General features: G+C 44.8%; 1 protein-coding gene across 1 annotated transcript in view; it reads right to left on the minus strand.

Moving 5' to 3' along the window:
* The window catches only part of LOC119434891 (nose resistant to fluoxetine protein 6), a 51,706-nt gene that overhangs the window by 2,435 nt on the left and 35,210 nt on the right, over positions 1–14,061 (minus strand). The window contains exons 12-14 of the mRNA XM_037701929.2: positions 8,924–9,044; positions 5,607–5,796; positions 4,153–4,295 (exon numbers count right to left, since the gene is read on the minus strand). Coding sequence (XP_037557857.1) covers positions 4,153–4,295; positions 5,607–5,796; positions 8,924–9,044 — 454 coding nt within the window. The remainder of the gene's footprint in view (positions 1–4,152; positions 4,296–5,606; positions 5,797–8,923; positions 9,045–14,061) is intronic.

Raw genomic sequence — 14,061 nt, forward strand, 5'->3', positions numbered from 1 at the left:
AGAGCCATTCCAGACGACCGACGCATATTCAAGTTGAGGAAGACAGATGGTTGTGTACAATTTGCGGAACGGTGTAGGAGACTTGAATTCCCACGATAGTTTGCATACAGAACCAAGAGAGCGCATACCCCGCATTGAAACACTTTTTGTGTGAGCCGAAAAGTGTAAGGTTGCATCAAATAGTACAACAAGATCATTGATCTCGCAGACCTTACACAACGGCACAGAATCTACAGAATAAGAAAAAGAAATACTTGCAGCATTGCGTGTGAAAGTCATGACTTTGGTCTTAGCAGCATTCAAGGTAAGGTTATTATCCTTGCACCATTTAGAAAAGAAAAACAGGTCAGACTGCAGGGCGCGACAGTCATTAATAGAGTGAATTTTCTTTAAAATCTTGATGTCATCAGCATGTAGAAGGAAAGAAGAGTTCCGAATAACAGGAAGAATGCCATTAATAAAAATTAAAAAAAGGAGTGGTCCTAATACTGACCCTTGAGGGACGCCGCTAGTTGCCATGTAAGAAGACGTTTGGCCATTGACGTTAACATAACACGATCTATCAAGAATATAACTGCGCAAGAGATTCACAACTGACGAATCAACATCAAAGTGCTTAAGCTTGATCAGAAGCAGCGAGTGGCTGACTACATCAAAAGCCTTGCTGAGATCACAGTAAATGGTGTCAACTTGCCCCCTTTAATTGAAGTACTGGCGTGGAGATCTGTGTCATGAAACTTGCAAGATTTGTGATAGTGGAGCGGCCGATGAGAAATCCATGCTGATTCGGAATGAGCGAGTTCTTCACAGTAAAAGACAATATGTTGTGAAGAGCAAGCTCAAAAATCTTGGACGTAGCACAGAGAAGAGAAATTGGGCGATAATTCGACACATCTGATTTACATCCAGACTTAAATACAGGAAAAACACGAGCAGTTTTCCACATGTGAGGGAAAGTGGAAGTAGTCAAAGAGTTATTAATTATAGATGTCAACACTGGAGCAAATATACTGCCGTAAGCTTTTAGAGTTGCGGAGGGGATGCCATCAGGGCCGCAGGATAGGGAAGGCTTCAAGCGCTTAAGGCATTCGTGGACAAGCTTTTCATCAAACAACACCGCACTAGATGTAGGAACCGTCGCGTGCCGCTGACTGACACAAGCGTTGAAACCTGCATCTTTATATAAGGAAGAGAAATGGGCTGCAAAACAATCTGTGACTGCTTGGACTTCTGCCCCTCTAGAGTCAAGTAAGCGAAAACCCTCTCCACGTTTATTGGAGCGCTTACAGATATACTTCCAAAATTCCGCCGGCCGGTCGGAGGCGCTCTTTTCCAAGAATGCCATGCGAGTCTTGATCCCGCTTATAGAGACGTTTACAGAGAGCCCGAAAAAAGCGGAATTCTTCTTTGCACTCACTAGGCAACGGAATTCTAGATTTTCGGTGTGCGCGATCTTTATGCTTTAGGGCAATTATGAGTTCAGATGAGCACCAGTGGGGATATCTAGAGCGTTTAGGCCTGTACTGGGGAATGTATTTGCGCCTACTGCTCAAAACAAGCTCCGTAAACTGATTTACTTCGTCATTAACATTGTTTTTTTCTGTAACCAGTGACCAGTCGGTGGTAGACAAGAAATTATATAAACCAAGATAATCACCACGCTTGAAAGCAAAGCGTGGGGATTCATTTACGCCACTGGAGGAGCTCTGCCTCAGTGCTGACACAGAGGCAGTTATCTTTAGTGGCGGATGAAACTTATCGGTACGCACAAGAAAAATTTAGGAACCAGAGACTTCTAAAACTTGAGCATTCGAGATGCAAAGATCTAAGACGTTGACACAGGAATTAGTGATCAAGTTATGCTGCTGAAGGGAACAGAAGGACGGAAAGTCCAACAACAGGCTGCATTTCTTCTCTGTGTAATGATTGTAATGAGAATATCTAAGTGTGTTCGAATCAATACCTGGTGTATTAAAAGCACCAAGAAGAATTACTTTGTGCTTACTATGGGAGGATATTACACTTTAAATGGAAGAGATGACCTCATGAAACAAAACAGGGGAATATTCGGCTGTACATAGAACGATCCAATCAACAATTTTTCACATCGGGCTAGGCTAACTTCTAGCCATATCGACTCCCGTACACTTTCTATATCGATGCGCCGTACACATCTCAGCGAATTGTCAACTGCGATCAGTACGCCACCACCTTTTTGTTGAGATCCATTGAAGTCCCAGTCACTGCGGAAGAAGTTGTAGTGCGTCTGACGACGAAATGTCACGACAGAGCCAAGTTTCAGAAATGACAAAAATATTAAAAGAAGATGAGATTACATATAATAATAATAATAATAATAATAATAATAATAATAATAATAATAATAATAATAATAATAATAATAATAATAATAATAATAATAATAATATAATAATAATAAGCCGAGGACTCCTAAGCACTTCTTATGAGTTGTGAATGCGCAAGCATTAATGTCCAATTGAACGCTGCTGAGCGGTCCTTTGAGTTTTGCGCCGCGAGTAACGTTTTCGAGTTTTACTGCGGGGTATGTTATCGAGCTTTGCAATTAAATTGGTGTGGGGTATTTGTTTTACAGTTTCTACGTTCACACAATACTATGTGATCGAGTACTTTAAGCGCATCGAATTCCAACACAGGGACAGGGCACCTGCACACGTTCTGTTATGGCTGAATGTGACGCCACATTATGGCTGAATGTGGCAAGGCAGAGCGGTCGAAACGGAACACCTGCTGCTTCGCTAACGTGCCAGGTGTTGCGTGAGGGGACAGGGCACCACCGCGACGTGCCTTTGCTTCTTCGCTCGTCTTGCTGTTTTCTTCCGCTTCCTCACTTCGTCTGCTGTGGTCGGCCCCGTTTCGCTACTGCCGAGGTTGCGTCCGCCGCCGATGTAGATGCTTCAGACTCCATAGCGGCACGTGCTACCCGAGCTAGCAAGCAGCAGCAACCTGCGGTGCCAACGCCGCATTCCACTGACGTCCTCCACCACGAGAGACCTAGGAGGCAGCAGCGGCCACCAAGGCCGGCAGGCGCGTGCTGCAGCTAAGCGCAGTGGGGGTGAGAGAGAGGCACGTCGCGGCGATGCCCTCTCCCCTCACGCAACACCTGGCGCGCTAACGCTCCCACCAGGCGTCTCCGTCGAGGAGTGCTCGTGACGTGGCATCGCAGCCAATGGGAATTTAGGTGCCGTTTCACTGCTACAGACGCCGGCTTTTCCGCTCAATGGGCCATTTGATACTGTTGCATCAATAATAATGCTGTACGACACTTTGTTTTGTTGTGTAGCATCGAGCCGCCAAAATGGCGTTCAGCGTGGCGAAATGCACACGCTCATCGTCATCAGCCCATATTTATGTCCACTGTGGGACGAAGGCCTCTCCCTGCGATCTCCAATTACCCCTGTCTTGCGCTTGCTGATTCCAACTTACGCCTGAAAATTTCCTAACTTCATCACCCCACCTAGTTTTCTGCCGTCCTCGACTGCGCATCCCTTCTCTTGGTATCCATTCTGTAACCCTAATGTCCACCGGTTATCCATCCTACGCATTACATGGCCTGCCCAGCTCCATTTCTTCAGCTTAATGTCAACTAGAATATCGGCTATCCCCGTTTGTTCTCTGATCCACACTGCTGTCTTCCTGTCTCTTAACGTTAGGCCTAACATTTTTCGTTTCATCGCTCTTTGTGCGGTCATTAACTTGTTCTCGAGCTTCTTTGTTAACCTCCAAGTTTCTGCCCCATATGTTAGCACCGGTAGAATGCAATGATTGTACACTTTTTTTTTCAACGACAGTGGTATAAGCTCCCAGTCAGGATTTGGTAATGCCTGCCGTATGCATTCCAACCCAATTATGTTCTTCTGTAAATTTCTTTCACATCATCAGGGTCCTCTGTGAGTAATTGACCTAGATAAACGTACTCCTATACAGACTCTAGAGGCTGATTGGCGATCCTGAATTCTTGTTCCCTTGCCAGGCTATTTAACATTATGTTTGTCTTCGGCATATTAATCTTCAACCCTGCTCTTACACTTTCTCACACGCTCATAATGACACTAAATTCGCCCATCTGTGAACAAACAAACAAACCAAAACAAACAGAATGTTCCTACTTACCAAAGTGAAATGCGAGAACAAAATACGTTCTCTGGAAATGTGCAGGAACAAGATAATGAAGGGAGCATGAATCAGGTACACTCCAAACGTGAGTCTGCTCAGTGGTACAAAAGCATTCCAGGAAAGGAACTTGTTAATGTATCCTGAAAAGAAAGAAGGGAATGGCTACGTTGTATGAACATCATTAACCGCAAGATCTGTACTTGTAGTCATTTTGTATTTATACTCTGTGAAATTTCTAGATATAGCAAGAAGCACACTAATTGTTTTGTTAATGGTGGCGATAGTTATGAAATGCCTTGATAGATATCGATCACCGAACTACACTGAATAAACTCTAGTGAAAGCGTTGTCATTTAAAGGGACACTAAAGATAGACAGTTAATCAGTTTACACTAATACAGCCGACCTTCAAAGCTCTACTTTCGTTAATTTCCCTGTAAGAGTTTCATTATTACAAAAGAAAATGAGGTCAAAGAACCATTTTTAAATTTCGCGCCGGAGCCCCAGCCCCAGTATGTCAGTGTAATGTCACGTATTTCAAACAATTTTCTCGTATTTGGGCCTTTGTGATTCAGTAAAAGTTCTTGAAACTGTCAATGTTCAGTAGGCTGGCTCTTTTAGAACAAAATGTAGTCCATTTTTACCGAATAATTAACTACGCCCGAGCAGCTGATGTAAAAATCTATGACGTCACGGCAAGCCGATACGAGAACTTGAAGGTGGCGTTGCCACCGGTCTCTCGTCTTTACGTCTTTTTCTTACCTTACCAAGCCTCCTCTCACGAAAAGAGTGACTTTTCTGGTGTTGTAGAAAGGAAATTTATCAATGCAGCTCAACCAATTGTTTTTTGTCTTTAGTGTCCCTTTAATATATTCGTACTTTCTCGTAAACCCTACCGGACATCGCCCTTCGGGCGTAACAGAAGAAATAAACTATTTATGTCTTGAGTATCAGCGAACGTCCTCAAGAATTCACAAATTTCCACTGGAAAGACGTGGGTCGTTTATGTACGTAACTGCAGAAGACTGGCGCATGATGAGCTCTACTAGTTGTAATTTTAATGTGGCAGTAGTGAAGAGCTGGATGCTGTGAGTATAAGCTTTGTGTAGCTGACATTGTGTATACGATTATCGCGAAGCCAAATTGTGGGCATATCGCATCATCTGCCAGCTGCGAAATAGAGCATATTTGGTTGTCGAGCTTCAGATGTCACCAATACCAAAGTTCAAAGATGGTATAACCCTTTGTTGCACGCTTGGACCTGTCCAACAATGCAAAGTTTCTCATTCAGATGTGTCACAAACTAAGGGACGTGAATGTAGGGTCCAAAAACGGTGGCGCATTGTCGCCAATAAATTATACACTGTCAAGCGGGACCTTTAAAACACTAGTGGCTCTCATGAGCCTGTAAGCATTCGAGAACAACGCGTCAAATGGCAGAAATGTCTTGCCTCCTCGTCCCGTAGCGCATGCGAGCGTAATCCAGCTGAGGAACACCGACCACAGTATTCGGTCGAAGAATGCCATACACAGTTTTCCAACCTCAGACGTCGGATGTCGCTCCCAGTACCAGGGTTGCTTATCAAAGACGCAACCAGCACCAGCTACGAGGGCGACAATCCAGATGAGTGCCTCTACGATCTGGATGCAAAATAAAAACACAGTTATGTTGCAAAACCTACTGAACACAAGGTACACCAGTTACAGGAGAAATAAAGTTATCATCCCGTTCTCTATGTGAGTATCAATCAAATGCAAATTTATCTCCTAGGCACGTTTAAAGAGAGACAGATAGAAAGAGAGGAAAGGCAGGTTATAACCAGAAGGAAGCCTAAGTTACTATTTGGCAAATGAGATTTAATAAGATAGGAAGAGAGAAAGACAGGAGTAGCAAAATGGAAGTCGGTACAGAAAATTACGAGACGGCACGCGTCACTCTCCCGGCCTACCTTAGACACGTTTCAGAAATAAAGTGCAACGCGCTCGTCTATGGTGACGTAGCTAGGCCAAAGCAAAAAGAACGCGAGAAGTGCAGCGTGAATGAAGTGTGGGGTGAACATTGCCGCCGTACAAATCATAAGTAATACCTATTTTGAATTTCGAGTGAAATGTCTGGTTAGAATACATACTCTTCCAAGTGTTCCGAATTTCATTAGGCAGCCATAATTGCAGGGCACCGTGATACCTCCTTATGTACGCAAATATGCAGCTCAAGATACTGCGTAGGAGCCCCACAGGCGACTGTATGTTTTTTAAGGGTGCAATAAGTTGTCCCCTTTTTTTATTTAAGCAAACGTATCAAGCTGGCAAAGGCGTCAATGTCTGATTTCAGTCTTTCTTTCCGAAAAAAATAGAAAAAAGGAGAGGGGGCACTTGCTGTTTAGTTGAATGATTCATAGCCATACTATTAGCATAATAAACTTTGTTGAATTACTATTAAGCTATATTCCGGTTAAAAATTACTCTTGGATTCATCAACTTCCCAATAGCGAAGTTACACAGTTATTTTTTTTTCGCAAGTTTATCGGGACAAATTTATAAAGCTTATCGACTGGTCGCGTTTAACAATATTTTCACTATTACGATAAGCTGGCACTTGTTCTTACAAAGCACTCTAGCGTAACAATCGCTTCGTGTATATGGGCCCTCATACCGTACTCACGAACCGATATAAACTTCTTGCTGACTTCACTCACGCGAGATTGCACTGTAGCTTACTGGGCCCAACCACACCATCGGTAAAGGCTACCGCGGAAAATAGTACGCTCCACCGGATTCGCCCGGGCGTCGCCTTCACTCGACGCTGCGCACATTTTATCAGTTATGCGGACAGTTCGAACTGTGAACACTGCCAAGTGACTGAGACTGCAAGATGTGTTTTGCGACTGCCCTTAGTATGCGCGTCACAGCGGAAGACGCTGGCTTCTACGCTGGCAGGCGTTGTAAGGAAAAAAAAAATTGCCGGAAAGTACTATTTCGGCCGCAATGTGTGACCACACAGCTAAAATAACACATACAAAGGCTGTTATGGACTAAATGAAGATCACTGTACCCCTAGACTGAATAATTTAAGAAAACCAGTGTGTTATGTGGTTATTGTATATATGTATTCCTTCTTGCTGCCCTAACAATCTTTCGTCATTGTTTTTGTCCCCCTTCTGCCTTTACCTGCCGTGTGTTTCTCTGCCGAGATTTCCTTCAATAAATTATCTTTCTCCTTTTACCAGGAACAAAACATTCCTTTGTAGTAAAAACCGCATTTTGCAGCATAGCGCTTACGTGCCTTCCCGGCAAGACGCGGCGACCCCCACCACGCGATTCACGTGACCAATGCGACAGCGTATTACACTGGATCGGCCAATTTTACTATTACCTGCCTTCGGTATTGGCCTAATTAACTCGGCGAGAAACGACCGAGCACAAGCGCCCAAACACCGGGGAAAAAGGCACATAAAGCTCTAAAGAAGACGTAGAAAATAAACGAATTTTGCGCTCGAACGTTCACATTTGCTGCAATGAGGATATTTATGTACAGTTTCTAGTTTGATTACGTAATTCCTTAGCGAACATATTCTGTCACCGGCACACTTGTAGGGGTAGTACAGGTGAGTATATATAAGCCGACTCGTTATAAGAATGCCGTCCTGTGCCTAAGCAATTCAGCAAGACAGCAGCAGCAGCCACGGTCAGAAAATTTCAGGAGAGTTCGCAAAAAAAAGTTTCAAGGTAATACGATTTACAGGGATGAACGACGAGGCCTACGTTGGGTTGGCTTTACACACACGCATGCACACACACACACACGCACACACACACACACACACGCATGCACGCACGCACGCGCACACACACACAGACGCACACACACACACACACACACACACACACACACACACACACACACACACACACACACACACACACACACACACACACACACACACACACACACACACAAGAGAAAGAGAGGAGAGGGAGGATTGAGTAGAGAATGCTTGGCCAGTATTGCACGCTGGAGAAACAAGCTTTGCCATGAATGTTGTAAACACGCGAATAAATATCATCCTCCGCTTTCAAGTAGCAGACGCTCTCACTCCAGCAGAGCGTGATACTCCCCGGTCGCTCGAAAGGTCGTTATGCTTCCTTCTTACAAAATTTGTGGGTTGCACTCACGTAGCTGTTAAAAGGCGAGCGCGGCCCTCCAGAGAAATGCCAAAATATAGAACACAAAATACAAAGAACAGAGCTTTCTGTTCTTGGCCTGTCGCCTCCTTTCGATGAAAGTATATTGCGCGCATTAGTGGCAATATGAATTATAGTCAACAATAACATTACTCACAGTTCACATCGATCTCATTAAAAGCGACACTCGGAATCGTATTTCACTAATTTGAGTAGACGCCTGTTCATTTTTTTTTTTGCTATGCATGTTTTCTACGTATCGGTCGGAGATCAGGCCAAGTGTACGCAAAGACGTTCTTACGCTATAAATTTGGTCTCAAGAGCAGCCACCAGCCAATCGTGATGTTGTACATACTAGCGAAGGCGGTCGGTCAATGGCAAAGAACACTTACGAACGAAAAGCTCTTCGAATTCAGTCTTGAACGATAAAAAGGTACAAGTATAAACCAACCCTTTCAACTTAAGGTGTATTTTTCGACCAAAGCTAGAACACGCTTGGCGGGAAAAAAGAAATAAAAAAAAAGAAATAAAGAAAAGAAAGAAAAGAGGAAAAGTTGTCTATTAGCGAAAAATTGTGCCCACTTACCTTCGACAACTTGACATCCTTGAAGCTTTGCAGCATGTAGAATGCAATGCAGCCGGAAAAGTAGCATACGGCGTGGTAGAAAGGCAGTATGTAGTAGTTGTTTAATGTGTCTTCCAGTATTCTGGTACAATTCAAGGAGAGCAAAAGAAAGATTGTGGTGATTAGCAGGAGCACGTTAAGTCTAACATAAATTTATATGTCAATGTTCTCATCAAATGAAAAACCAATGCCGCTTTCACTTTTTTGGAAGACAGATATAGCAAATTGCAGAGTACGTATGAATGCGCTAAGGGACTTTGACTCGAAGCGTCACTTTCGCGAATGCATGGTGAGTTCAAAATGCTTAACGATCAGGAGTCTTTGGGCAAAGTACAAAGGTTTTACGAAGCATCGCTTACGAAAGTTCGCTACTTCTAATGCTCGGAAAATCGGCCATTTCATCTTTACTTATTCAGTGCTAAATTTTTTTAGGACAGAATGCGCGGGATATTAAAAATAGTCCACTATAAGCCGTCCTGCTTTATCCCCTGAGGTCGAGGAGTAATATGTACTTTCAGAACATGAAATATAGAACATGCGATGTTGGAACTAGTACACGAAAGTTATTTCATCGTTCGGCTCTTATTGCAGCTGCTCAAGAAGCAAGGGAAGTGACGTTAAGGTGTACAAATGTATTATGAAGTACCTCTATTTTCGCGCTTAGTTTGCAAGCTAAATACTCGAGATAGCAAGTACAGAAGGTAAAACAAAAACGGTACAATGAACATATGTTCCTATGAGTGAGTGTCAAGGCATTAGATTGCCTTGGTCGTCAAACAAGCAGTGGTGGAATTCACCAAGCTGCGCTGTTCGTACGCATTTTCATAGCCGAAACGTTCTTACGCTGAGATAAGCGTGCAACGAAGTGGCCGCGCATTTAACTTACGGCATCGTATGAGAACGAAGAGGAAGGAAAACTCGGATTAAACGACAAGAAATGAAAGAAGCACGGTCAATTGATAGCATGATCGCACATCATGCATCTGTAGTTGAGGCTATATTCTTATTGTAAATCACTGCACACCCCTATTCGACAACTTCCTTTTCCGGGCGTCTGCTACGGCGCCGACAAGCGCAACCATGCTCACCCGTTCACCGCACCGCCGCCAAAAGAATTGCAGTGAAAGTGTTACGCATTCTTCTCAAATTTCTGCGAGAGACAGGACTGATGGACAAGTGGTGACATATTTGGCGCAGAAAGAGACGCTCATGCGGAGCCATGTCTGCCAGGCTAACCTTCACCTGAAGCAACATCAACACCACCACTACCATAAAAACCGACTAAATGTCTTTATTTCGATACTAATTACGAAAAGGGAAAGAAAGAGAGCTGCGTAATATATAGTTCATATGGCCTCAAGGCAAGGCGATCAGCCCCCGTATGTTCATCGGTATGGTACGTCATCGCGCTGCACACGGTTTCAGCTGTGGTTCTAATGCCGCGCATAGGTTCAATATCAGCTCCCTCGGCAGCCGGTACCGTCTGTATTGCGCCAACCGACGACGAAACGTGCCCTCCCTTCGCATAGGATTCCTGTCGAGGACACGGAGAGCTATGAAAGCAGCCCTAAGGAGGAGGAGGAGGAATAAACTTTTATTGCGGAACCAGCACTTTAAGATGGCCGGGCCTAAGCCTCCCATGAGGGGACGTCGAGGGCTTGCCTCGCCGCCGCCTCACGGGCGTGCTGGGTAGCCCAGGTTTGGTCGTCGAGGGCGGAGCTCCGCAGAGCCTCACGCAACCTCGACGAGAGGGTCGTGGTGTTAATGTTAATGGCAGCCCTAAAATGTTTAACTTTAATTTTTATTTTATTTTATTCAGTTACCTCACAGGCTCCCGAAGGAGCATTGCGTGAGGGGAGGATACAGTGAATTAGCAAAAAGAAAGGAGTACAAATAAATTATACAACTTCAGCGGGTAAACATGAAAGAACAAATATCTAACAATATAAATAACGCAATAACGGAAACAAAACGACTGTGTGAGATAGCAAAAAAAAAAAAAAAAAAAAAAAAAAACAAGGAGCACCAAGAAATGATACGAATAGTAGCGGGTGAAGATGAAAGAACAAGTCTGCAACAATTTTTAAATAACGCAATAAACGGAGAAAGAAAAAAAAAGCTGCATACGACCTCACTGAAGGTAATTACTTAGGTGCGCATTAGGGTTAGTTGTGATGAATTATGGAAATAATATGTATAAGCATGCTTGGAAAGATACAGGATCAAGAATGTCAGCTATGTCGTTTGGTAAGGAAGAAAGGAAAGAGTGGAGAAGGAAAGACAGGGAGGTTAACCAGTTCAGCACAACCGGTTTGCTACCCTACACATGGGAGCGGGATGAGGGGGAATGAAAGATGTGGAGGAGAGAGAGAGAGAGCACATAGCACAGCGCACACATCGTCACTCTTGCGTGGTACGTGACATCACTGTCACAGCCACTTGTCCAAGTCCGTTTCTTTTAAAAACCTAAGTAGACCGTTCGTCGCCTTCAGCTGCGATGTCTTCTGTCGACGACACGTGAGAATCGTTTCAATTGACATTGGCCTGTTGTCAAGGTGCGCTAGAACGGACGCCAGGGACTGTCTCGGAACATTATGTTCAGGACAGTCGCATAGAATGTGTTCTAGGGTCTCCTCGCAAAGACAGGCATTGCAAAAAGCGTTGTCGACCATTGCAATGCGTTCCGGGTATTGGCAGGTGCCTTTAGCAGAGGCCGACCGTTAAAAGACAGCCTTAGTCACGCCTGACGGTCTATATGAATTTAATGTCATGCCCTTCGGCCTCTGCAATGCGTCTGCCACCTTCAAGCGCATGATGGACTCGGTTCTGCGGGGTTTGAAGTGGCACATATGTCTCTGCTAACTCGATGACATTGTTGTCTTTGCGCCAGATTTCGCAACCCATCTCGAACGCATCAACCATGTCCTGACGTGTCTGAAGAACGCTCAGCTCCAACTGAATCTCAAGAAGTGCCGTTTTGCTGCGCGAAAACTTACAATTCTCGGTCACGTCGTATCAAAGGACGGTGTACTTCCGGACCCAGCTAAACTACGTGCCGTCACCGACTTCCCCAAACCGACGACTCTAAAGGAGTTACGAAGCTTCGTAGGGTTATTATCCTACTTTCGCCGGTTTGTGCGCAACTTCGCCTCTATAATTGCGCCTTTGACCCAACTTTTAAGCAGCGCCACCAGTCTCACGTCGTGGTCTTCTGAGTGTGACCAAACCTTCTCCTACCCTCCGCCGGTAGGTTATTGCAATACTCGCCGCGGTGGCTCCGTCAGCTAAGGCGTTGCGCTGCTGAGCACGAGATCACGGAATCGCATCCCGGCCGCGGCGGCCGCATTTCGATGGAAGTGAAATGCAAAAACGCCCGTGTGCTTGCGTTGTAGTGCACGTTAAAGAACCCCAGGTGGTCCAAATTAATCCGAAGCCCTCTACTATACGGCGTGCCTTATAATCAGATCGGGTTTTCGCACGCCAAACCCCAGAAAAAAGAAGGTTATTCCAATGCTGAATAGCACGTGTTAATGCGGATGAATAGAAAACATTGGTTCGACCAAAGATACGCTGGAAACAGATGATTATGCAGACACCGAGATGTACGAGTGAGCGGCAAGGTGGACGGGCGCATGCCATGGATTATTTTGTGAAACAGACAAAGCAATGCTATGGTTCTTTGTGATTCAAAAGATGAGATGGATAAAGATGACTTAATGCTAGTCACGCCAGAGTCGCGGTGATAATCTTTGACAGTGAAGCGGGCGGCGCGGCTTTGGACTAACTCGAGAGTCGTGATTAGGTAAGCTTGGTGAGGTGACCAGATCGGGGCCGTAAATTTGAGTTGAGGGCTTACGAATGTCGGAGAGGCGATTTGTCTGGTGAGGGCAGGAGCATCGCGCAGGTTGCGTTTCAGATGACCGAGCGTACGTGAAGCTTTAGGAGTTATTTTTTCGATGTGGGCCGACCATGACAGGTTAGGTGTAAGGAGAATGCCGAGGTACTTGTATGAGTTGGTGCGTGAACGGGGTTCTTATCCAGTGAGTAAACGAAAGCGGAAAATGTGTTTTTGGGGGTGAATGTTATTAGTTTGCATTTGCCAGTGTTTAGAGTCATTTGCCAAGAAGAGCACCAGTTAGTAATACGGTAAAGATCTCCTTGAAGAGCAAAGTGATCGGAAATTGAGCAGATTTGATGATAAATCTCGCAGTCATCTGCGAACAAGCGAATGGGTGACGTTATTTCGGATGGCAGGTCGTTAATATAGATTAGAAAAAATAATGGTCCGAGTACGCTTCTTTGTGGTACACACTAGATGTTACATCGCTGATACTGGAAACGTAGTTATCGACGACGGTGAATTGCTTACGGAATGACAAGAAATTTCTTATCGAAGTTACTGTTAGGGAATCGATGTTTAAGCATGAAAGTTTAGCTATGAGACGGCAATGAACAACACGATGGAATGCCTTCACGAAATCTATGGAAATGGAATCTGTCTGTGGGCCAGTATCCATAGGCGCTATAACGTAAAATGATTCCAAACTGTTTTGATTCCAAACTCCTGACGTCAAGTTTACGTAACCACAGACGCAAGCATCGGGCGGTGACCCGCAGCGTTGTCTGAACAACCCAATCAAACACTCTCCTCGTTTATAGGAGGTCACGTTTGTTCGCCTTCAAAACCAATAACATTGTCTACACTCAGCGGTTTTTCTTATCTAATTGGCTGACAAGAGGCGAGGAGCACGCTCTAGTGGAGAAGGTTTCGATGGGACCGAGCCAGCACAGTGAAAATAGATAACCGCATGAAGAGGGTGGCGCCGGCTTCTCCGATTGGTCCGCTTCGCCTTACTTAGCTTGCGGTGGCTGGTCGAAAATCGCGGCGGCGTGCAACGGAAGGATAAGAATGCCGCTAAAACGGATCCTCAGCAAGGAAGAGTTGGCAGAGCGATGTCGTACGCATGCTGTAAGGGCTCGATAACGTTTTACTGCCTTGAAAAAAGCTTTATCATGCGCAAATAAATACATGCTCACCGGCAGGTGTGAATAGCAAGGGCCTGAGCGATCGGCGGGCAGCCATCTTCTATTCCTTTCGT

This window comes from Dermacentor silvarum, chromosome 1, assembly GCF_013339745.2.
Source record: "Dermacentor silvarum isolate Dsil-2018 chromosome 1, BIME_Dsil_1.4, whole genome shotgun sequence".
Classification (NCBI taxonomy): Eukaryota; Metazoa; Arthropoda; class Arachnida; order Ixodida; family Ixodidae; genus Dermacentor; species Dermacentor silvarum.